At 51.2% G+C, this 24,695-nt stretch overlaps 1 protein-coding gene across 2 annotated transcripts; it reads right to left on the minus strand.

Moving 5' to 3' along the window:
- Window positions 1–19,529, minus strand: KIF18B (kinesin family member 18B). 2 transcript variants are annotated; one of them, XM_082706343.1, is made up of 17 exons: window positions 19,352–19,479; window positions 14,582–14,654; window positions 10,939–11,265; window positions 9,919–10,076; window positions 9,531–9,635; window positions 9,242–9,352; window positions 8,942–9,139; window positions 8,608–8,784; window positions 7,962–8,036; window positions 7,761–7,861; window positions 7,112–7,301; window positions 6,641–6,768; window positions 3,634–3,833; window positions 2,896–3,427; window positions 1,854–1,943; window positions 1,272–1,375; window positions 1–1,072 (listed from the first exon to the last, which is right to left on the minus strand). In XM_082706343.1, exons 3-17 carry the CDS (start codon window positions 11,255–11,257, stop codon window positions 960–962), a joined length of 2,601 nt encoding a protein of 866 aa, XP_082562469.1. In that variant the 5' UTR covers window positions 11,258–11,265; window positions 14,582–14,654; window positions 19,352–19,479; the 3' UTR covers window positions 1–959. The 2 variants fall into 2 exon arrangements, with proteins under 2 accessions (XP_082562469.1, XP_082562468.1); XM_082706342.1 differs by lacking the exon at window positions 14,582–14,654 and having other exon boundaries at window positions 19,352–19,529.
- Window positions 19,530–24,695: the final 5,166 nt, after the last annotated feature.

A 24,695-nucleotide genomic window follows, 5' to 3' on the forward strand; every position in this document is an offset into this window, starting at 1 on the left:
TGATGATGGAGATGGTTTATTAATCATTGTAATAAAAAAATATATCTATATCTACAAGTACATATAGAAGTATATATGCAGAAATAAAGGATCAGAGGCTATAAATCGAGTATGAACAGCGCTTATGCCCAGGTGGTAGCATTAAAACTGAGTGTCCCTTTCTTCTTTATCCTTCTTTTTACACGGAGTGTGCATCCTGTTCCCAACAGGGCAAGAACAATAAAGCTGACTTCATTTGGAAATCGAGACACTAGTATCCTCTGCATCAGCACCAGGATGGTGGCCTGGGGCTGGGGCTCCTGCTCCAGGCCGCGGGGATGAGGCTGAGTGTGTCCCCCTCTCTCACCAACCAGGGAGAGTTGAACTGGGACCCCCTACCCTGTCCTCATCCCTTCTCCCTTGCACAGTGGCCAGGAGCACACAGAGCCCTCTGTCAGATGGGAGGTGGGGAGCAATCTCCCCCAAAGCCACCTGCTTGCACGGAGAGCATTGTGAACTAGCAGGGTATGATGGCTGCACCTTTTCTTTTTAAATTTATTTTTAAAAAGATTTTATTTATTTGACAGAAAGAGAGAGAGAGCACAAGTGGGGGGGGGGGGGGTGGCAGGCAGAGAGGGAGAGGGAAAAGCTGGCTCCCTGTCAAGTGGGGAGCCTGACATGGGACTTGATCCCAGGACCCTGGCCTCATGACCTGAGCCAAAGGCAGATGCTTAACCGACTGAGCTACCCAGGCATCTCAGTGGTTGCACCTTCAGAATAGAAACGTGTTAACATTTAAGATGATTATCTGCCTGCTGAGAAGCTGAGTGTAACAAGAGATTGATAAAAAGGGCAGGTAGAATGAATGGTGATGAGTGTTCATAAAGGAAGAGGGTGTTGGCATTCATTGCTCCAAGCCCAGGAAGGCAGATCAGGGCTCCAGGCACAGGCAGTTCTGGGGACCAGGAGGAGTTGGTGGGTCAGGACACCTTGGCGACACAGCTCCCAGACGACAGGGCTCTCCCAATCCCTGTCAGTTCCTGCTGGTTGCCAGGGCAGCGGGGACCGGAGGGGGCCTCCACGGGCCAGTTGGCTGGGGCAGGCAGGGAGGAAGATGGTGAGGCTCTGTCCCACTGCTCCCCTCCCCCATCTCCCCTCCACCTCTCATCAGGGTCCCTGCGATGCTGGGAAATACCCCAGGCCCTCCCTTCACCTGGGTGTTGGCCCATCCTGGCCCCTCCTACTTCCTGTCTTCATCAGCCCAGACCATCCCTGACCCCAGTGCCAGTCACCTGGGATTGCGAAGAGCCCAGCTGGCTTCTTCAAGGTGCTGCTGGGGAGGCGGGCGATGCGGCTGTGGCCTCGGGCCACTCCCAGGGAGCGGGAGACTGATGAACTGGAGAGGGAAGGAAGGAAGGTAGGAAGGTCACAGCCATGCCTTGGGCTACGGGGTAGGGTTAGGGGGTACCGCTGGACACTAAGTCTTGAGAGCAGGGGGGAGGCTGAGCACCAACAAGGCCAGATCTGAAGGCAGGAGAGGCAGTGGGGAGGGGGCTTAGTGGGGTGTGGGAGGGAAGTAGAGGTGGGAGGTGGGGGGGTCTGTCCCCCAGTTTAACCAGTGAACACCGAATGTCCCCTTCAAGGAGAGGGAGCCTCTAGTCTTTCACTGACGAAGGGAGCTACCTTTCCCTTCTAGTACTCGCAAGGGCCAAGGGAATCCCCTTCAGTCAGGGAACCTGACGCCGGCCCTGCTCATGAGACTCCTGCTACGGGCTCCGAGGGGTCCAGACACACAGCCAAGACCCCGTAGTTGACTCAGTGCTTACCGCCCTGGGGAAAGTTCTGTCTCTCCCCATCTGCCGCCCCAGCCTCACCTGACAGCTCGCCTCTTCTTGCGGGCTGAGGTCCCAGGGAAGGAAGATGTCGTTTGGGGGCCTTTCATGGTGAACAGGGGCACAGGTCCACTGTGGGAGGGAGGGAGGCAAAGGGAGGCAGATCAGGAAGGAACCAGAAAAGGGCACTTCCTCCCTCCAGCCCCCAGCTTGGAGGGTGGGGAGGTTGGACAGGATGACCTCTGAGGTTTCTTCCTACTTAGAGGTGGATTCCTCTCCCTGCCTCGCTCGGCCTGGGCTGACAGCTGAGTGACAGGCCTGCTCTGGGAGAACATCCAGATGTCAGCTTCTGGCACGTTCAGGGAACTGGAGTTCAAACAATTTGACCCTTCCACCTGCCCGGCTGTGAGCTTGTTACTGAGAGGTGGCTCCGGCGGTAGGAGGGGCAGGGGGTGCGGTGGGCAGCCTGCTGCCCTCAGCCTCACAAGTACAAGGTCAGTCCGCTGTTTGTTCTTGGCCTTGGACTTTCCTCAGCTGGTCACTGTTTCCCTAACCCTGGCAGGTGAGTGGAAGGCAAAGGTGAGAGCTTCATTTTTTCACCAAAAAATGCTGATTAGAGTTTTCTGAGGATCCCCTTCCAGATGCTGGGCAAGGGGGTAAAATCGGGGCGGAAATTGGCAGAAATATGCATTTCTCAGCCGGATGTGGAACTAAGACTGGGCCAGAGGGTGTGAGTGATACAGAGGAATAGAGAGGACAAGGTCACCTCCTTATTCCTGCTCCCACTGACCCTCCCCAAGTGTGGGCGGGGTGGTGCCCGTTAGCCACTCGTGGGCATGCCACAAACTGTCCCAGAGTTGGCAGCTTTGGAGTATGGACAGACAAGGCAGGGGCCCCAAGAGAAGCAGCCCTCCTGGGCCTGGGGACTGACACTGGTCAGACCAAAGGGAGGGAGACAGCAAACCAGGCTCCAAAAATCAGGCCTGCTTCCACTCCTCTCGGCAGCACCTCTGTCCCTTGCTGACCCCTGAGTCCCTGCCTGAAGGGCTGGGAGGGAGGCTGGGAGGGAGCTCGGGGGACCCACCTGGGTTTGAAGGGCTGATCCAGCCTGTTCAGCTCCTGGGGGACATCCTCCCAGCCAACACGTTCCTGGAAACCCAGCTTCGAGGGGGCTTCCTCCGAGAGATCAAAGGTGGCATTGAGGTCCCGAGCAGGCAGGGACAGAGGGGTGGAGCAGTTCTGCACAGCAGAGGGGCCCAGGGGCACCCGGCTTTTGATGACTGTGGCTGAACAGAGGCGAGGGGAGTGGCAGGACACGGAGGCCTTTCCCCCTTTGGGGGTGGTGGGCCCGAGTGAAGGCTGAGCCTCAGGCAGGGACCCCCTCCTCAGGCAGGGCAAGAAGGACTGGCGCTGGCGCTTGGTTCCCGGCTTTGGGGCTGGGGGGCTGTCTGGCTCCGAGGGGCTGGGTCTCCTCCTCCTCTTCTTCTTCTCTGTGGGCCGCCGGGATACCTGGGCTTGGGTGCAGTCGTGTCCTGGTAGGACCCCAAGGGTGGGCATGAGGCCACTCAGTTGCTTTGCCATGGTCCGGGTCACGGGGCCAGAATAGCCTGGAGAATCTGGGCACAGAGAAGGCGGGTACTGAGGAGAGATCAGGGACTGGCCAGAAGGAAGGCAAATGGGTAGAATTTGGGGAGAGAGACACTGGAGACACACAGGAGCCCCTAATTCCACAGGTGGACTGCGGGTCCTGTGTAGCACAACACGACCCCAGCATTGGAGGCCCCAGGCGCCCTGCTGGACACAGAGCACGAGCGAAACTCACCGGACTCAGAACACAGCTCCAGAGGCAGCCCCTGGGCCAGACTGGGTGTGCCTGAGGCCTTTGCCTCAGGCTCAGCATTTCCCTCTTGCACCAGCTGCTGCAGCGTCTCGAACTCCATGATCATGTCGGGGGTCAGCAGGTTGGCCGCTTGGAGCAGGGAGTACTGCCGCCGCGCCAGGCACAGCACCTTCAAGGCCAACCTGGAAGAGAGGGAAGGGGGTCCCAGCCCACCTCAGACCCGGCGCCATGGCTCCAGGCGTGGTGAGGAGCCCACGAGGAGTCGGTCCCCCGGCTCCCTCCTGCCTGGCCTCACCCTGCCCTCCCAGCAGTGGGTCCTGCTCTGCCGGGCCCTTGTTAAAGACCAAGGCTGGCAGAGATGGCCACAAGCAAGGTGGAGGTGGGGCTTCATCCCTAAATATGCCCCCCAACGAAGATAGGGACCTGGGAAGTAGGAAAGGGCACTAAATGGCCTCAGACCAGAAGGTCTGCGTCTCTTCTCAGCTCTGCCATTCACTCCTGCTATGATCTCGAATTAGTTCTTTGACCCAGGGCGCAACATGAGGCAGCATCAGGGAGGAGCTAGGCTCAAGTCAGCCTATCGGCTCAAGCCCAGGCTCCAACACTTCCCACTGTGTGACCTCGGAAGCACTCCTTGACCTCAGTCTCCACATCCTCAAAACGGGGATAACAGATGCACCCACGTCTTAGGGTTATGGGAAGAGGAGATGAATTATTAGATACGTGAAGTGTTTAAAGAGTACCTACCACATGTGAAGCACTGTAAGGTTAATGATTTTCTGTAAAATGAAAACGTCTACCTTGTGAGGACAAGAGGAGAGGGAATGAGATAGGCCGTGTTGGTCTTGGTTCTGAGAGGCCCCTCAAAAACACAAATAGTCTTCCCTCCCTACTCAGTGACTGGGATCCCAGAAGAGCCTGTACGAATCAGTGCCCACTTCACATGCGCTGAGGGGTTATTTAAAGGGAATTATGAGGGTAATGCGATTATTGATGGTATAAATTTAGATTCTAATAAAGCAAATTTCCTTCCTGTGAGGCACACCTGTGATAAAAGAATGAACACAATTATCTCGGTGGGGATTATTCATGGCCAATCATTTATCCTCAGGTAGCAGGACCTGCCTGGACATCTCTGGGCCCCCTGCTCTGCCTTCAGTGTGTGCTCAGGGAATCCAAACTCATTTTACAAAGCAGCCTCCAGGCCTTTCTGAAAGAAGGCAGGATATAAATTAAAAAGGACATAGCAGAAACTCATTCGACGTCTGCCCGAGCCACACATTATAAGAAGATTAGACCACTGAGAGAAGGGGGTGTCTAGGGAGAAATGCATTGGCCTGGCTGTCGGGGACTCAAGCCTCTCCCTGTCCCTCTGGCCATGTGGCCCTGGGTGAATACCTCAGGTCCCGATCTGGCCAGCGGGGAGCAGAGCTTTACCAGATATTTCCAAATTAGGTTTCTAGAAACCCATCAGAGGACCTTGAAAATGGGAGTCACTCTGCTTCATCTGTTCTACATATTAAACTTTAGCGTAAGATTCCATTTGAAAAAAGGACTTGGTAGCTAAAAAAATTCTGAAAAAACCATTGAACTGGAAAATCTAAGATCCACTCAGGGTCCTGGTGGTCTAAGATTCTAAAGTCTAAAGCCAAAGAGAAATGATTTTTCATTATCTGGTTGTTAGGGTGTCTCCAAGTATGGAGAAGATCTAGCATGTTCTGCAGCCCCTGATATGTGGGGTCTATCTGTCACATTTTATTAGTATCTATTATTAGCTCTAAGAAGTAGGGAGAATGAAGACCGATCCCCAAATCACAGCTAGGACTGAAGCACCTTTCAGGTACCGCAAAACTAGAGGCAAAGCGGAAATGAGAACCCTGGTGTCTTCCGTCCTCACAGTAAGGGGACACCAGGGCACAGAGACCCTGACTCATCGGTGGGAGCCCCGGGGCCAAGGGGACCTCCTGCCAGTGCATCCCTGCCACTCCAGGGCCCTGGGGAGTCAGCACCGCAGACAGATAATGAGCCGCTGATTATTCAGGCTGCGGCATTTTTGCTGAGTCGGGAACAGACACTCCCCAACAAGAAATAAAATTAAACAAGCCCTTCTGTCCGGAAGCTTTAAATATACTGCCTAGCGTGAAGCGTGCTGGGGAGGCAGGAGTGGGGTTGGCAGCAGCAAAGCTAAGTGGCCGGGGATTTATGTTCTAGGGGCCAAGAAAAAACATACTAGCAGGACCTCTCTATTAAAGACAGAAAGAAGGATCCAGAATCCATTTCTCTTTGGCTTTGGGTAGTGGTCTGTATTTACTTCTGAGAAGAAATGGCCACAATCTGTTGGTGAAGACACATGGTAAGCACCTGGCTCAAGAAGGTGGTCCCTTCCTGAGTTCGTCACCCAACTTCTCTCGGTTGCTTGGTTCCTCCCTGCAGGGGACAGGCAGCTCAGCCCCCAGACTGGGAAGCAGAGCGCTAGGCCCGGGAGCCCCATGCTAACTTGGGGCTAACTTGCCAGCCAAATCCGGGATAATTGGATGTTTTTTTCCACCAAATGGACAGAGTGGAAGAATAGAGAGGATGGGGGCACCTGGGTGGCTCAGTGGGTTAAAGCCTCTGCCTTCGGCTCAGGTCATGATCCCATGGTCCTGGGATCAATCCCCGCATCGGGCTCTCTGCTCAGCAGGGAGCCTGCTTCCCTTCCAGTCTCTCTGCCTACTTGTGATCTCTGTCTGTCAAATAAATAAATTAAAAAAAGAAGAAGAAGAAGAAAAAAAAAAAGAATAGAGAGGATGGTAAGTAGACAGAGTAGGTGAGAATTTCCAGTTTGTTGAAAGTGGTTAAGGGACAATGTTGAGGAAAAAAGATGCAACTCTCAACTAGGGCAAAACCAAAACTTTTGCAATGTACTTAATACCAGCTCCCACCCCAGGAAGTCTGGAACCCATCAACTGCCACTCTGAACCCCAGAGGAGTGCAAGAAGACACCTACTGCTTAGAATGGTCTCTGCCCAAGTTTTGTGGGGAGAGGCAGCCCACGTCTGGCTTGGTCTGCAGGGTCAGGCTAGGGGACCTTGGCAGCTGGCGTCCGAGGGTCTGCTTTTGTACCTGGATGGGAACCTAAGGAGGAAGGAAGTCATAGATAGAGGGCCCTGGATGGCCACCCTCCCCTACATAAGCAGATCTTAAAACCTTTCCACCCGCCAAGAGTGGGGATGAGGACTCTTGGATTGGCTGGGTCCTAGTTGAGACTTTCTCTTTCCCAGGCCGCTTCCCCCTCCCTGCTCACCTTCTGGGGGCTTGCCCCTCAATGCAGACACAGAGGAGCTACCCTTCCTGCATAGGATCTGAAAGCCTCCTATTAACTAAGATGCAATACATCCAGGTAAGGAACCCAGAAATGAAGGGAGTCTATGAGTTGGGGAGGGCCACTGCTTCCCAAATTCCATCCCCTCTGTCCTACCTCCTTCTCCACTGCGTCTTTGTCCTTGTCTTCCTGGGGCAGCTCCAGGTCTGGGGAGTTCCTTTCCACGACCCTCCCCACTAGGATCTCTGGCCCCAGGTTCTCCTCCTGAAGGACTGCAGACCCTGGGTGGAGCTCTGGAGTGCAGGGCTGGCTGGGAAGGCCCGAGGGTGAGGGCTGGCTGGGAAGGCTAGTGGGGAGAGGGAAGGGTTGAGAGGTGGGAAAGCAGGCAGGGCAGGGTCTCTGTGGCACAAGGTGGTCTAGGGCCCAGCTCGAGTAACAAGGAGGCAGTAGAAAGGGTAGGAAGCGTCCGTGATTTCCTGGTTTAGGAAACAATGCTGCCTCCTCCCTAACTTCACCTTCTTTTAAGGGAGTATGCTGCTTCTGTGGGCTGGGGGTGTCACTTAGTCATCTGGTGTGGAGCATTTCTTCTACTTTAATGTTACTTAGAGTTGCTCTTAGGACAATCTAGAAGGCACTGTGTCCTATGAGAGCAAGCACTAGAGGCAACAATCAGTGTCATCGAGAGTGATAATCCGTGTGCTGGGCACGGGCTGGGAACCCCGGACCCCAGGAGGCAGCACAGAAGCTGGAGAAGGGGGGCTTTCCCTGCTGAACCGAAGAGGGCAAGTGCGCCCACAGGACTCACAGTTGCTGGGAAGGGCCCGATTTGGGGGATTTCAGGAGGTCCTGCGGTCTGGCCCCCGCTCTTGCCTCATATACTTGGAGCTTCTCCCTCAGGGCGGCCACCTGCCATCAAAGCAACCAGTCCCTCAGAGCCCCAGGGCCCAGCTCTGACCCTGCCACCCTGCCCTGCCTCCCCATCGAGCTCCCCAGGCGGGCCGCTCACCTCAGCCTGCAGCTGCTGGCAGACGGTGGCATACTGGCTGATGTGACAGTCCAGGCTGATCACGTTGCTCTTAAGCTGAGATGGGGGCCCAGGGGAGAGGTTCACGTGTTCATTCAAAGCAGCTTTTGGCAACCGCTTGCAAGAGTCAGGTTCTGAGCGAGGCACTTCCCTCACACTCCCGAGACTCACCCTTCCCTCACCCTCCCCAAGGGGGAACCAGACTGCAGAAGGGCAGTGAGTGGCTTGCCTGAGGCCACAGCAAAAGGCAGAAGGATGCCTTTGAACCGGAGACTCCTGACTCCCTGACCAGTACGCCCTCACCAGGCCAGGGCAGCTCTCATGGACCAGCGTGTGGTCACCTTTCTGTCATCTCCCTCTTGAGATGATTCTGCCTGTTAGCCCACTGCTGTGATAGCTTCCTCTCTTTTTCAAGCCTGGAGACTGTCCTGCTTCTCCCCGAGCTGGAGTCTGCCCAAGGATGGGGACTAGTCACTTCTATCCCAAAGAAGATGGAGGCTAGGGAACTTTTCCCCTCTGCCTTGGGGAAATGCTTGCTCTGGGTACCAGAAAACGGTGGTGGGTCCTGTCCCTTCCTCCTCCTGCCCTCCACCCCACACTGGGTGGGCCATTTCTGGCCGGCACACACCGCGAGCTTGATCTCCTTGGCGCGGTCGGCATACTTGAGGGTGTTGTAGGTGTCCTCGTAGGTCAGACTGGAGGGGCTGACGGTAGCGATCATCACCGTGTGGCAGTTGCCCCCGATGGAGTCCTTGAGCAGACGGGTCAGCTTGCTGTCCCGGTAGGGCACATGAGACTTACGGCCCTGGGGTGACAGCAAGAGGGCATGAGCTGAGATGGCTGGACAGGACTGATCCCGGCTGAGACCCAGTGGCCGCTGGCCCAGGGCCGGAGGGAAGGACCCTGGGCTTTGGGCACTCAGTGGCTGTCCCAGGCAGGCCCCCGGGGCTGTGTGGCTTTACCTTGGCATCGGCCAGGGCATTGAGGACATTGATGAGGGCCAGCAGGGACCGGTTGATGTTGGCACCCTCCCGCAGCCGCTCCCCCTTCGCATGGGTGCTGGACGCCCGCTCCGAACCGGCCAGGTCAATCAGGCTCATCTTGGCCACTCGAAGGGCCTGAGTCAGACCTGGAACCCGGTCCTGCTGCTTCACAAAGATCTGAGGGGATGAGGGGGAGGGAATGGAAGGCAGACAGCAGGTGTGAGGGGTGCTGGGCATCAGGAGCCTCAGCTTCGGGCTCCAACCCTCGACCCGTCTCACCTGGAAGATGGCATGGGAGCGGGAGGATGTAGCGTTGGCGTCAGTTGGGTGCTGCGTGCGGTTGTGGTTCCCCCTGGTCAGCAGCTCCAGCAGCTGCTCCGCGGAGGTGGGCTACAGAGGAGATGCCCAGGAAGGGCGCTGTGGTCTCCCCAGCCAGGGCTTCTCCCCCAGCCGGAAGAGCTGCTCTCTAGAACCACCCCAGGATCCAGGGCATCCCCAGACCGCCTGGTGAGAGAGAACCCTGGAGAAGCAGCGGGGCTCCTCCCGCCACCCGAGCCCCGTCCCACACCTGGTGGAAGGAGAGTCCTGGCACCACCACGCCCTTGTCGGGGTCCTCCCGGATGGCGAGGGGCCCCTTGGGCTCCAGGAGGTCATGGATCTGCTCATTGTACACCTGAGGAGGAAGGAGGCAAGAGAGAGGCCTGAGAGAGAGGGCCCTTCAGGAACCCTCTTCCCAGAGGCCAGAGGCAAGCAGAGGTGCAGGCTGGGAAAGCCTGGCAGGACACCGAGCCAGGAGTGGCCCTCTGCAGGACATCGGTACACGGTGAGAGCAAGATAGGCAGGTTTTGCTCCAATGTGGTGTCTCTCAGAGCTTCATCTGTGCCCTCTGGGCTGCTGACTCCTTCCCACACTATCTGTCACTGGGGCCACTCGGGCCTGGGAGGGAACAGCCCTACCTCCTGGTAGCTGATGAGAACCTCAAATCGCTTCTCCTCCTGGTGGGCCTCAAGCCGCTTGTAGAGTTCCATGGTTGTCAGGTACATGATGCCAGGGTCCCCCTCTCTTCCTAGCATGGTGTGTGTCTTCCCAGCCCCGGTAGCCCCATAGGCAAACACTGTGGGGGAGAGAGTCGGGGGAGGGTGGTGGGGGGGCCTGATCCGCCTGCCCTAGGAATCCCTCTGTGCATTGCCACCCAGCCTGGTGCCCCCTTTCTCCCCAAGCCCCTTCCTGTGCCTTCCTGTGGTCGGTTCCAGGGCTCCTACACTCTCGCACCCCCGCCCCTCCGTGTTCACACTGCAGCATTGCAGCTCCCTGTGACTATGGCCTAGCTCCCCGAGGGCCTGTGGATGCCAGGGCAGAGGGTCTCCACTGCTGCGTGCGCATGGGAGCTTCTCCCATTCCCGGGGGGCCCTTCTCCAGGCTAGGCAGCTTCCTCCGCCGTAGGCCTGCGGTTCTCTGTTCCTCATATCACTTACCTCAGTTTATAATCACACATTTTGGGGGTGATTTGTGATTAGTATCTTCTCCCCCCTCTAGAATACAAGCCTCAAGAGGACAGGAACCACATCTGTGTGACCCACTACTAGAGCCTGGGAGGGTGTGTCGCACACAGAATGAAAGGGCCAGCATCCTCCTGGGCAAGTGCCCAGCTGAGGGTAAGGAGGGCACAGTCACAGGACGCAGGAAGCCCTCAGAAGGAAGCAGGGAGGGGTGCCTGGGTGTCTCAGTGGGCTAAGCCTCTGCCTTCGGCTTGGGTCATGATCTCAGGGTCCTGGGATCGAGCCCTGCATCGGGCTCTCTGCTCAGCGGGGAGCCTGCTTCCCCCTCTATCTCTAGCTGCCTCTCTGCCTACTTGTGATCTCTGTCTTTCAAATAAATAAATAAAATCTTAAAAAAAAAAAAAAAAAAAAAAAGGAAGCAGGGAGGCAAGGCCGCTGCCAGCTGGGGCTTTCCCTCCTCCCTGCCCCAGCTCTCACCTGAGCAGTTGTAGCCCTGGAGGAAGCTGTCCAGAACGCCGTGGGTGGTGTGCTGGAACACGTCCTGTTGGGTGGCCGCCTCACCAAAGACCCGGTCAAAGACAAACGTCAGGTCTTTGCCCTTCTTCTTGGTGCCATCGTGGGTGCTGCCCCACTTGAGGCCAAGGAAGCCCCCGTCGGGTTCCTCAGGGTCAAACACCAGCACCCGCTCATCCACCACCTGAACCACAGGCCGCCGCTGACTCTCCAGCTCTCTCGGAGTGGGGGGCCGGACCCTCACCACGACCCGCACCTTGCTGTCCTCCACTGGCATCACCATGGCAACACCTGGGCAGACACACAACACAGAGAAGGACCGATCTGACCCCAGCTCTGACGAGGTACGCCCTTAGCCTGACTAGTGTTTGAGGACCTTCTCCCACGCCCTCTCCAGCAGGTGATCTCCATGTGATACCTCAAGAGAATAAGAATAAGAATATCTCTTTGTCATAGCCAAATGACTTGAGGTTTCTTCAGAGGCGTATGACTGGGCTTTTATGTCCCACTAATCTGTCTACTCCTGCGCCAATACCCCCGTTTCTATTCCAGTCCCTTATAGCATGCTGCTTACCTAGTGAGGCAAGAACCATTCCCTCCCAATCACTACTGTTAGGCTTTCTTTCTCCTAATTTTCTGAACTATTTTCAGACATTTATTGTTCTACCCCCCCCTTTTACAAAAGATTTTATTTATTTATTTGACAGGGAGAGACACAGCGAAAGAGGGAACACAAGCAGGGGAAGTGGGAGAGGGAGAAGCAAACCCCTTGCTGAGCAGAGACCACCCCCCCCCCCAATGCGGGGCTCGATCCCAGGACTCTGGGATCATAACCTGAGCCGAAGGCAGAGGCCTTAATCCACTGAGCCACCCAGGCACCCCTGTAATTGTCTTTTTAAGATAATTCCCAAGTACTTTAATTGCTCTTATGAATGGAGTGCCCTCCCCCATTTCTGTACTGATCGTTAGTATTGGAGAAACACAATTGATAATTATACATTTGCCTTCTACCTGCCACCCTTAAACTCTCTGATTAGTTCCAATTGTTTTTTTATTAAAGCTTACTGGGTTTTCTGAGTATACGGTTATACGTCAGAAAACCCCTCCCCCCTTTTTTACCTTTTTTTCTCCATGGTTATACCAACTATTTTATTTCTTATGTATTGCATTTCCTAGAACTTCCAAAACAATATTAAATAATAGTGATGATAAGGGGCATCCTAGTCCTGCTCTTGATCTTCAAGGAACTGTTGCTAGTGCATCACTAATTAGAAATTAGTTTTGGATAAATAGTTAATTATCATAATAGGAATTTCCTCCACTCTTATTTGACTTAGACTTGCTATCGGAAATGTCTAGAACTTTATTTAATGATCTCTCAGCACCTCCTGATATGTTTATGTGGGTTTTTTCCTCCTTTATTTTGTTGATGTGGTAAATTTTTTAATATTACTTTTGGTATCAAACCAACTATGCATTCTTGGGAAAAATTCCTACCCTCAGGTTTTTCATTTTTAAATGGCTAAATGTGTCAATCTTCTCTTTACAGTTTTTATGTCATATTTAAGAAGACTCCTTCCCCAGGGTAATTTTCTTATATTTTTGTCTGATACTTTTTCTTTCTTACATTTAGGTCTTTACCCAGATGGAACTCTTTTTTTTTTTTTTTAATGAGGTTTCTAAATGTCTTTTCTTTCCAAATGGTAAGTGATTATATCGTTTACAAAAGTGCATTCTTTCTCTACCAGTTTGAAATGGCACATTTAACAGAACTAAATTCTCATATGAACATGAATTTATTTTGGGGCGCTCTGTGCTACTCTGATAAGCTCCTTTCATAGGAACTTGCTGTGATTCTATATTACACCTCACCTTGTTCTTTTTCTTCACTGTCCTTGGGCATCGTGTCTTGCATATGATTTTAGAATCAGCTTACAGAATTCTATGAAAAAAACTTGCTTAAGATTTTGGGAGTATTTTGCATCTATAAATTATTATGAGGACAACTGACATCTTTACCATATCAAGTCTTCCTATCTCGGAACTTCATATCTCTTTTCTTTTCTTTCTTTTTAAAAGATATTATTTATTTATTTATTTGACAGACAGAGATCATAAGTAGGCAGAGAAGCAGGCAGAGAGAGAGAGGAGGAAGCAGGCTCCCTGCTGAGCAAAGAGCCCGATGCGGGGCTCGATCCCAGGACCCTGGGACCATGATCTGAGCCGAAGGCAGAGGCTTTAACCCACTGAGCCACCCAGGTGCCCCATATCTCTTTTCTTTATTTGTTTTATATAAACCATCAGAAAAATTTCATAGCTTTTCTCACGTGAGTTTTGCCTATTTCTTGATAGGTTTGTTACTGGTTATTGTCTAGTCTTTATTATATCATAAATAGGCCCTTTTCAAAATTGCATTTTCAAGAACACAGGGCTGGCTCAGTGGGTGGAGTGTGCGACTCTTAATCAGGGTTGGGGTATGTCGGTTGAGCGTCTGCCTTTGGCTCAGGTCACGATTGCAGACTCGATTGAGCCCCATATCAGGCTCCCTGCTCAGTGGGAAGCCTGCTTCTCCCTCTCCCATTCCCCCTGCTTGTGTTCCCTCTCTCTCGCTGTCTCTCTCCCTGTCTGTCAAATAAACAAAGAAATCTTAAAACAAAACAAAACAAAACAAAACTCAAGGCTGTGGGTTTGAGCCCTGCATTGAGTGGAGAGATTACTTAAAAACTAAATCTTTAATGGTACGCCTGGGTTGCTCAGTCAGTCGAGCTTCTGACTCTTGATTTTAGCTCAGGCTGCGATCTCAGGGTCATGAGATTGAGCCCCGTGTCTGGCTCCCTACTCAGCAGGGAGTCTGCTTTGGATTCTCCTCTCCCTCTGCCCCTCTGCTCGCTCACACACACTCCCTCTCTCTCTCTCGAAATAAAATAAATAAATCTTTAAAAAATAAAGTCTTTAAAAAAGCAACAAAAATAATAAATAAATAAAATTGTGTTTTCTGATTCATTTTTTTTTTATTTGCCAGAATGGAGGAAAGCAACTGCTTTCTGGATGCAGATCTTGTATTTGGCCACATTACTGATCTCTCTAATAGACTGTCATGAGTTCTCTTAGGTTTTTCAATTAAATGATGATATAGTTTGCAAATAATGACAGATACTTTCTATCTTTAGCCCTTCTATATTTAGTTCCCTACCCTCTACTGCCCATTAGGAATGGGCATTAATTTTTTTAATAAAGATTTTATTTATTTATTTATTTATTTATTTGACAGAGATCACAAGTAGGCGGAGAGGCAGGCGGGGAGAGAGAGAGGAGGAGGAAGCAGGCTTCCTGCTGAGCAAAGAGCCCCATGCTGGGCTCCATCCCAGGACCCTGAGATCATGACCTGAGAATAGAGGCTTTAACCCACTGAGCCACCCAGGCGCCCCATGAAATGGGCATTAAATTTTATCAAATGTTTTTGACAAGGGCTGAGATGATAACAGTGCTTCTCCTTTAATCTTTTTTGGTTTTGTTTTTGTTTTGGGGGTTTTTTGGTAGGACTCCTGTGCCCAATGTGGGGCTCAAACTCTCAACCCTGAGATCAAGATTTCCAGGCTCCACTGACTGAGCTGGCCAGGTGTCCCATCCTTTAATCCGTTAATCCAGGAGGTGACGTGGGTCGATTTCCTGATGTTGACCTGGTAATAATAAGGATAATTATTATCTATAATAATTATTATTATAGATAATTATTATCTATTCCCTCTTGTATTTCCCTCATACCTCTCTCCCTGCTGTTCTCATTTCTCCATCAAGCCAGCCTACCAAGGGTACAGATGGGATTTCTGGAATGCAGGAGTCATGGTTATCCTAGAAAAGCTCATCCCAACTCTTGGGATATATTAAAAGGGTTAAGGAATAGGGGCTATTTCTGGGGGATATAAATAGATGAATGTTTTCCCAGGAAAGATTTTTTTAGGTCCCACTGTTAGAACCCAGGTCATTAAGCAAAGAAAAGTAAGATTTCTCTCTACTACTCTAGTAAATAACTCATGTTTTCCTTTGGGAATGAGGCAGAATTGAGCTGATTTGAAACTCTTGTCCCCTACCCCCAACATGTCTTCATTCCTTCTTCACGCAGAACAAGGGAAAGCTATCAACCAATAATCATCTTGTTACATTGTATAGTTCTTTCCCTGTCCCAGCCATCGGACTGCCACAATAAACAGAAAAGCTGAGTGCTCACTGTGGCAGGGGTTGTTTTAAACACTCTATGCATACCATCTCCTTTTCAGCTCCATCGCAATCCCACAAGATGGATACTATTATTAGATTCATTTTTCAACAAGAAAATTGAGACTGAGAAGGGTAAGCAACTTGTCCAAGATCCCAAGGCTAGTAAGTGATGGAGCTTGGTTCCAACCCAGGCAGTCTGACGGCAGAGTCTGCTCTACTGCCTTACAATGGTATTATATATTACGCTCTCATGATCACATTGTTGTAATAGTCCCATATGTTTATATAATAATTATAATCCTTTTTATGTAACTAGCATTATGTATTCAGCAAACACTTTCAGATATATGGACTGTACCTAATTTTCAACACCCAGAGAGAGTTCCTGACTCTCATCTTTGCATTCCTGCCCCCCCAGGGAGCCCCACTCTTGTACCCAGAGAAGTGAGGGCAGAGGGTGCCTGGCCCCACCGTCTAGGTCTATCCTGTCTGGCTTAATGGCAGTCCCAGCTCCCCGCGGGGAGGGTTTGAGCTGAGGAAGAGCCACAGAGCAGCCCAACATTCTAAGCAGGAAATTAAAAAGGGCACTGGCAACGGAATGCGCATAACCTTTACAGTCCTCTCCTCTCCGCCTCCTGAGGGCCAGTGAGGCAGACTGTTTGCCTAATGAGATGTTTTCCTTCTTCCTGAGACTGCGCTGGGGGCACAGGGTGGGGGGGTGCAGTTAGGGTGACACTTGGCAGGGCTGCAGCTGGGATGCCTGGGTCCTGGTGTCTGCCCTGCGTCTGACCGGTGGGGAGCTCTTTCCACCAGCAATGGCAATGTCGCATCAGCTTCCCCTCTTTGAGAGCCAGAGCGAGAACAGCTACGGATCTGCTCCCACCCCAGGGGGATGGGGAGATTAATGAGAGAACGTTTGTCAAGTTTGCTTTGATCCCCTGTTGGAAAGAGCATTTCAGCCCAAAGTACAAGGGAGATGATTCTTTAATAAGATCTTCAGGGTTCCGAGCCAGCCACAATCACGTCCTGTTTCTAACCCAGGGCAGCTCATTAAAACCCAGAGGCTAGTTCGCTGCCGAGCTGGGACTGGGAAGCCAAGATTCAGTTGTTTTCGGGGTAGGCTCCTCTGCCCACTTTCTTAGGGTTAGGGTTGAACAAGCCCCACCTCTCTAGAAGCCCCTGGAGAATTTCTGGGGACTTGAGGGCATCTGCCTGCAGACACTGGGAACTGGGAAGGCAGCTAGCCCCTGCATGTTCTGTTTTCACAAGGGTTGCTGTAGCCCCCTTCCTCACTCTCTTAAATCTCTCACACAAGTGTGTTTCTTGTCCTCAAGCTTCAAGAGAGCAGGACCCCCTTCTGATGTAGTCTGTGAACCCCAGAACAACCCCAGATGTTGTATGGTGTTTGTCCTAGGAATGAATGAGAGCCAGGGAAGAGCAGAGTCTGAATCCCAAAGTTTAAAAACAATTACTATTATAGCTGCCATTTGTTGAGCGCGTAATTATGCATCAAGCCCTATGCTAGAGGCTTTACAAATGGTGTCATTTAATTTCTGCAACAATCTCAGTCTGTAGTTACTGATACAATTGTTACAGTCTTACTCTACAAGGGAAACTGAGGCTCAGGAAGGCGCTTGTCACAGGGATGGTAAGTAGCAAGGCCAAAACCTGACCTTGTTCTGATGGTCACCAGAGACATTATTCTTCATCCTAGGCTATTCTGCTCTGTAGCCTGGTTTCTGCAGTTCCTACCTCCCTTGACTTTAGTACCCTCAGGGCAACATCCAGAGACCACTGGTTCTTTCTACCAGGGTCGTTCAGAGGAAGGAGCTGTCTTTTTTGGGCTTTTTATATAGACAATCATAAGGCCATAACTGATGATAATTTTGTTTATTTCTTTCTAATTTTATTTGTATTTCTTTCTCTTGTCTTATGGTTCTGGCTAGGACCTCTAGTACAATCTTGAATGGTGGCAACAATAGTGAATGATCGTATCTTTTTCCTAATTGTATAGGGGATGTCCTGTTATTTCACTTTCGGTTGGTTTAAGGAAATTTACCTCTATTTGTAGTTTACCAAAAAAATTCTTTTAGCTAAGCTTTTATTTTTATTTTTATTTTTTTAAGATTTTATTTATTTATCAGAGAGAGAGAGGAAGAGAGAGTGAGCACAGGCAGACAGAATGGCAGGCAGAGGCAGAGAGAGAAGCAGGCTCCCTGCCGAGCAAGGAGCCCGATGTGGGACTCGATCCCAGGACGCTGGGACCATGACCTGAGCTGAAGGCAGCTGCTTAACCAACTGAGCCACCCAGGCGTCCCCCCAAAATTTTTTTTTAAGATTTTATTTATTTTTGTTTATTTGAGAGAGAGAGTGAGTGAGCACAAGCAGGAGGAAAAGTAGAGGGAGAGGGAGAAGCAGGTTTCTTGTTGAGCAGGTAACCCAACAGGGAGCTCCATTCCAGGACCCTGGAACAATGACCTGAGCTGAAGACAGATGCTTAACCGACTGAGCCACCCAGGTGCCCCTTAAAGATTTCATTTATTTATTTTGAGAGAGAGAGAGAAAGAGCAAGCAGGAGAGAACAGGGGCAGAGAGAGACTCTCAAGCCGACTCCATGCAGAGCCTGAGGCAGGGCTCAATCTCATGACCCTGAGATCATGACCTGAACTAAAATCAAGAGCCAGATATTTAACCAACTGAGCCACCAGGCAACCCTAGTTTACCAAATTTTTAAAAATTCATGGATGGGTACTGAATTTTATTGAATTCTATTTCTGTGCCTAATGGGATAGGTTTTCTTCTTTAATCTGTAAATGTGTAAATTGTATTCGATTTTCTAATCTCAAACCATTTTCATATTCCTGGGATAAACCCCATTTGGTCATGATATATTTTTAAATAGAAATCGTTGGCTTCTGATTGCTAATATTTTGAGATTTTTACAACTACATTTATACAGTTTATGTATAAATGTATACAGTATATATGAATACATATATATATGTATACATATATACTGTACACATTTATTATACTGTATACATTTATACAGTAAATGTATAAATTTCTTTGTCTGATTGTTGATATCACAAAATAGACTGGAAACTTTTTTTTTTTTAGGGAGAGTTTGTATAAGATTAGAATAATTTCTTGTAATTGCTTATACATTTCTGGTGGAGTTTCATGGGGGGGGGTGTTGTTTTGTTTAGTTTGATGGGGAGATTTTAAATGAATTCAATTCCTCAGTGGTTCCAGGTGTGTTCAAAATTTCCATAACTTCTTGAGTTAATTTTGCTGTTTTTTTTTCTCTAGAAATTTGTCCAAAAGCATTGTCAAAAGGGTGTTCCACTGAAGTCTCTTTTTCTCTTTATTCTCCAAGTAACTGAAGTTATGCCCCAATTTTCATTCCTAAGATCATTCTATGTTTCTTTTCCTTATATCTTAATCAACATTGCCAGAGGTTTGGCTTTTTTAACTAGTCTTTTTCAAGATACAGGTTTTGGTTAAGTTAATCCTCTCTATCACATAATAAAATCCTATTTCATTAATGTCTTTGAACTCCTTTTAAAAAAATTCCTACACATGTATTCTGTTGTTCTGTTCTATCTTAAAGGGCCAGAAGTACCAAAATTAAGAAGGGAGGCATCCTAGGAGCCGTAGCAAAAGGCATAGCTTTTTGTCATACAGACAGTCTTTCCATTTTTATTCAATCAAATTATTTACTGAGCCCCCCCCCCCCCCCGTAACTAATTTTCGGCAGCTGGCACAGCTCTGCAATCAATTCTTCCGTAGGGATGCGCGGAGAGGGTCTTAGCTACTCCACACAGGTGTGCAGGAGTCCCAGGTCTCCAGTTCTAGTGAGCGGGAGGACCTTTCACAGATCAGATGCACAGAGGGCAGGACCCGGTGCAGTTGTGCGGACCCAGCCCAGATGCCGTACAAATGAACAGAGGGACGCTGATCTCCACGCAGATGTGGAAGGAAGAGCCTTGCTCCCCGCACCGCCCCCCCGTCCTGTTCAGAGGACACCACCCAGAACCTGCTCGGTCTCCACGCTGCACCTTTGGGTCTGGCACAAAAACTGCTTCCGCCCTGAGCGGCGGGGTCCACCTGAGCGGTGGAGCCCGCGGGGCAGACTCCGCCGTGGGTCAGAGCTTACCCTTCGTCGGTTCCCCGCCGCTGCTGTCGCCGCTCGCAGCCGGGTCCCTCCGCCGCAGTCCGGAGCCCCAGACCACCCGAAGGCGCTCCCCACACCCTCCTTCCCACCCGCGCCAACCTGAGCCCCGCGCCGCGCGTTCAAATTAGCCGGGTCGGCTCATCCGCGCTTCCCATTGGTTCCCGTCCGGACCGCTGATTGGCTGTTTCCTAAGTAACAAAGTACAAGCTCGGAGGTGGCGGGTGCAGTCAACTGTGCGCCTGCGCACTTGCCCTTCCTGCTTGCTGGTTTTGAGACCGTCTCTGGCTGGCCTAGCCAAACCCACGGACACCTGTATGGGGCTCGGGTACTGGGAAAGCGCGGCCCCTTTGTCGTACCTGGGACTGGGTTCATCACCAGCTGCAGCAAACAGATACCGAACACGTTTTCAAGTCTTTTTCTGTGGACTAAGACGGCGTCTACCGATTCAAGAGGGACTTTTTAGCCACCGTCCAGGGGCTCTTCTCTCTCCGCGACGCTCCCAAGAATGGACTTTGAGAACAACCTTCAGATGGGAAAGTCATCGGAGACAGAGAATGGCAATTCCACCCTTTCAACGGTGTCAGGAATACAATGAACTGATTGTTGAATACGAGACTTGGCTCCTTAGAGCACCACTGTCTACATCCTTCATAACCGCCTGTTTCTTGGATTCCGGTAGGCCAACCTCATGCTGATCCTCAACACTGGAGGTTGTGGAGGTCAAAGAGAGAGCCCTGCATTGAAATCAGGGAGCTTGGTTTCAGCCACAATTAGTGCCGAGACCTCGGAAGTGTCAGTTTACTCATCCATAAAATGGGGTGAATACCCTGCCCTTCCTTCTCACCTAACACAGCACGTATGTGAAAGTCCTCCAAACCCCCAGCATTTGGAAGGGGATAGCTTTGTATGAATCTGATCAGGATGAAACAGGTGGTGGCTGCCAGGAGCTTGCCAGTTTCATTCGCCTGATCTGTCCCCACCCTGGGACAATGAGCAGGTCTGAGGTATGTGAGAGGGTAGGAGGCAAAATTCCCTCGAGAGAGTGGAGTCACTGTTTAATACCCGGTTGATTTGACCCAGACTCTTCATTCACCTACCTGGACCTCCCTTGCCCTATACACAATGGATTAGCTTTGTTGTTTTGGGGGAGAATAAAAAGAAAACAACGGAAAGGTGCTGTCACTGTAAAGCTACAAGAATACCAGGGTATTCTTGCCATCTGCACTACCCAAGAGAAATACAACTGTTAAAGAACAGATTCCAGTTTAGGGGTCCCCTCCCCTCTCACAGGGGTAGGCGTTTTTAAAAAAGATTTTATTTATTTATTTGACAGAGAGAGATCACAAGTAGGCAGAGAGGCAGGTGGGGGGTGGGGGAAGCAGGCTCCCTGCTGAGCAGAGAGCCCAATGTGGGGCTGGATCCCAGGATCCTGAGATCATGACCTAAGCCCAAGGCAGAGGTTTAACCCACTGAGCCACCCAGGCACCCCAGGGGTATGCATGCATTTTAACAGAGGTTCAGGGTGTAGTTAAGGGCTTGGGGTCCCCAGGAGCCACCAAGGGAACAAGTTCCTCTTGTGTCCTTGTCAGGTCTTACCTTGGTCCATTTCTGGTTTGGATAATGAGCTGGAGAAGGTGAGGTGAGGCAGAGGGCAGAGGCTGTCCTGGCTGTGGGCAATGGGAAGGGGACACTTAGCTTGTTGCAAAGATTAAAAATAATGCAAGTATAGCACACTGCAGACATTTGGTAAAATGGTCATAGCTGTTCTTGTGTTCATTCTTCCAATAAGTATTTATTGGTGGGCCCAGAAGATAGAGTGGAGAGTGATAAACGCCACCTCCTACCTTCATGGAGCTTGCCAGTCTATGGGAGAAAATAGACAATTAAGCAAGTACTAAAAACGATGTGATATATGGACTATAACGAGAACAATAGAGGGGGTTGGGGGGAAGTGGCATGCAAGTTGGAGCAAAAGGAGCTGTTCTTTGGATCTCAGAAGTCAAGGGAAAGGGGTTTTGCAGGCAAGAGAGTCAACAGAGTCCGTGATGCTGAGAAGACTTGGTAGGGCATGCCCAGGCCCACCTTAGGGAATAAAAATGGAAAACCCCTGGGTCCTATGCTACAGATGTTGATAAAGGGAGATTAGCCTGGCTTGGGCCTAATCCAAATTTTGAGGCCTAGAACCAGATGTGAGGGTTAGGTGAAGAATTTTTGCCCTCTATGGTGGCAGGTGTTTCTGAACTGATATGGCCAATATGCTGTGAAAGGCGACAGGCTCTCTGCTCCTGTGAGGTGTGTGGATATCTTACGCTCTGCAACAGGCAAGACCCCCCACCCTAGGTGCTCAGAGGAGGCCGGGGGCGGGGGGCACTCCTTTCAACCGCACCCTTCTCACTGCCCGTCCTTTGCACGCAGACGTGGCAGTCGCTGCTTCAGATATAGAGCGATTTTAAAAGGTCCTTTAACCAAGTCCGAGACCTCGTTTAAGGTCTGGCCTAGCACGGAAGTCAAGCGCAATGAGGATTGAAAAGTGTCCCCTCGTTTTATCAACAAGAAGGTCCTCATAGGTGGCCTTGGCAGGAGCAGTTTCAGAGAAGGGCAGCAGCCAGAGAGGGAGGTGAGAAAGGAGTAACTACTCTTTTAAGGCATCTGGCTATCCAGGGGAGCAGAGGAAGGAGGCAGAGGCTGGAGGGAGATGTGCAGTCAAGGGAGGATTTTTAAGGAGCCGCGTAAATGATGACGGAAGGGCTAGATACTGAGGGAGCTGCTGAAGAGTAAGAAGAGCTGTGAGGATCAGTTAGAAGTCCCCAAAAGGTGGGAGATACAGTTATCAACCACTCCTATTAGCCTAGCTGGGACTGAGGGGTTTACCAGAATATGGGACTTCCGGTTTGAAAACCAGGACATTCTTGGGCATACAAGGACAGATTTGGTCATCCTGATGGGGGAGTGGGGGCTTGGATGCAGAACACAGGGGCAGGCTGGGCCTTGGAAGGGGGGAACCGCTCTCCCATGGAGGCAATGTGGGGAGAGGAGAGGCCCAGATGCAGAGAATTTTGTGGATTTTACAGTAGAAATTGGTGGGAGGTAGGAGATGTGATCACCCATTGGTAATTAGCTTCAGGCCTGACACATAATGGGTCCTCAGTGAAACTGGCAGGAGGGATTAGAAAATGGATGGATCGGGGGCAGGTGTCACAGGTTGGGTCCTCTGGGGAGCAGACTCTGAGGGCAGGGATCATGGGGTGGGAAGTTTACTGGGGTGTGCTGTTGGAACGAACAGGTGTGGAAGAGAAGGAAGGGAAGCGGGACTGGGCAGAGGGTTTCTTGGGTGTCTCTTGGAATCCACACAAACAAGGACCTGACCCACTGAAGATGTTCAGTAATGTTGGAACAAGCAGAGCAAGTAGAGACAGGCGGACCACGGCCTCGAGATATCCCTGTGTTCTCATCCCCAAACGGAGGCCATAGAACAGAAGGTGGGGGTTGGGGGAGGTGGGGGAAAGTCCATGTGGGACACAGGATAACTCAGCACGCCTTTTCTCAACACTTAGCTCCACATCTTGGGTACCCCCAGCAGACCCTTTCCCTAGGGCCCCACATTCGCTTTGGGGTTACCGGGGTGGGCGAACACCTTCATCTTCTATGATCATCATCACCATCCCAAGCATTGAAGTGCCACCAAAAGATGTTTAAATCACAGGGCTCAGGGGACTTGGGTGGTCATGCTAGTAATGCATTTGCATTTTGCTTTATAACTTAGGAAAACAGGTTCTTAAGGCACTATCTCACAACGATCCTTCAAGTAGATATTTTGACTGGCCCCGTTATATAGATGAGGAAACCGGGGCTCACAGAGGTCACATGTCTTTTCCAGAAACACCGAGCCTGGCCAGGACTTGAACCCACTTCTTCTGTCTCCACTTGCTCCATGTCTACTGTTTTCTGCTGTCTCTGAACCAACCTGAGCAATCCTTGCTCCCTCTCGGGGTCTCCATTTTCCCGGCTGTGGAATAAGGAGTCACCCATTCGGTGGTTTTAATTCTCAGTGGATGGGACAAATGGGGAGCACGTTGAAAGCAGGTAGTTCCCCCCTTTTCCCCTCCAGCCCCCAGCTGCCACCTCTCAGGAACCCTGCTCCCCCTCCCAGTTCCCCACATGTGCAGACTCTTCACTTCCACTTTATTATCACCTCATTTGTAGGATTTTAAGGTTTGTTACTTGGAAGGGAGCGGGGAGCTCACACCTCCAGTTCCGCTTTTCAAATATACCTTCATTGCTTGTGAAAATAATCTTATTAACAGCATCTAACCTGCTACAGCTTATGGGGGCACTCAGATAAATAAATGCTGAAGGAACCAGGGCAGGGGAAACAGCACGGCTAGCTGGGGTAGTGCGGCCTTTGGACCCCTGGGATTTTCTGCTGGCCCTTGGGGTCCTGTGAGGGTCGCGAGAACGCAGGTGAGGCCCCGGGAGCCTGGAGCAATCGGCTGTCTTCTGTGGGCCCTTGCCTCCTGCCTCCTCCTCTGGCGTTCAGAGATCCTCCGGGGAAACAGCTCCCATGCCTCCGTAGCTCCCCTGTCTCCTGGATGCTTGTCCGGGATTGATTCTCCGGGCAGCTCCCCCTCCGAGCAGTAAATGGAATATCGGTTACCAGGAGTGAGGCGGGAGGCAATTAACCCCCAGACCTCGCCATGGCAGATGTGTTTGTAGCAAGCTGATGCGGCGAGCTGAGCGCACCTGCCTTGCCGTCCTGCAAAGTCATCCAATTAGGACGGTCCCCAGCGGTGGGCTCCTGCTGTCCCCTCTGGTGCCCATGACCCCAGAAAGCAGGGCAGCCCCAGCCCCTAGGGCTAGCAGCTCGCTGGGCACAGGATGGCCTACCGTTCCTTGTGTGGGTGAGCTCCAGGCCCACCTCCATCCTCGCACCCCCTGGCAGGGACATTATTCATTAATTAATCACACATCTTTCTAAAGGGGAGGCAGTCTGGGGAGCTTTCTTCCTTCCTCCAGAGTGGGACCGCCATTCTGCCTGGGCAGCCTCCTTTCTACCACCTAGCCAGCCCTGCCCTCCTGGAATGATCTTGTGCCAGAAAGCCCTTGACTGAGAAGGGGGAGAGACACAGGCCCTGCTTTCAGGGAGCCCCCAGTCTGAGGGGAGACACAGCTCCTGCTCTCAGAGACCCCCCTAGCTAGATAAAGAGACAGAGTTTGTCCTTCAGGGAACCCCCAGTCCCAGGGGCTGATTTAGAATGCCCTCGTTTAATAGGAAAAGCAGTATCTACCCTCAGAGCCACTGAGAGGAAAGCCACAATCTCTGCATCTA

This window comes from Mustela nivalis (assembly GCF_964662115.1).
Source record: "Mustela nivalis genome assembly, chromosome: 17".
Lineage (NCBI taxonomy): Eukaryota > Metazoa > Chordata > Mammalia > Carnivora > Mustelidae > Mustela > Mustela nivalis.

What these genes read in the sequence shown, in the direction of transcription:
- KIF18B (XM_082706342.1), bottom strand. Translation starts at nt 11,257, where the DNA reads ATGGTGATGCCAGTGGAGGACAGCAAGGTGCGGGTCGTGGTGAGGGTC. An exon ending in GGCAGAGACCATTCTAAGCA is followed by an intron (nt 3,834 to 6,640) that starts GTAGGTGTCTTC and finishes CCTCTCTTCCAG; the next exon opens with GTTGGCCTTGAAGGTGCTGT. An exon ending in GATCAGCCCTTCAAACCCAG is followed by an intron (nt 1,944 to 2,895) that starts GTGGGTCCCCCG and finishes TCCCTCCCACAG; the next exon opens with TGGACCTGTGCCCCTGTTCA.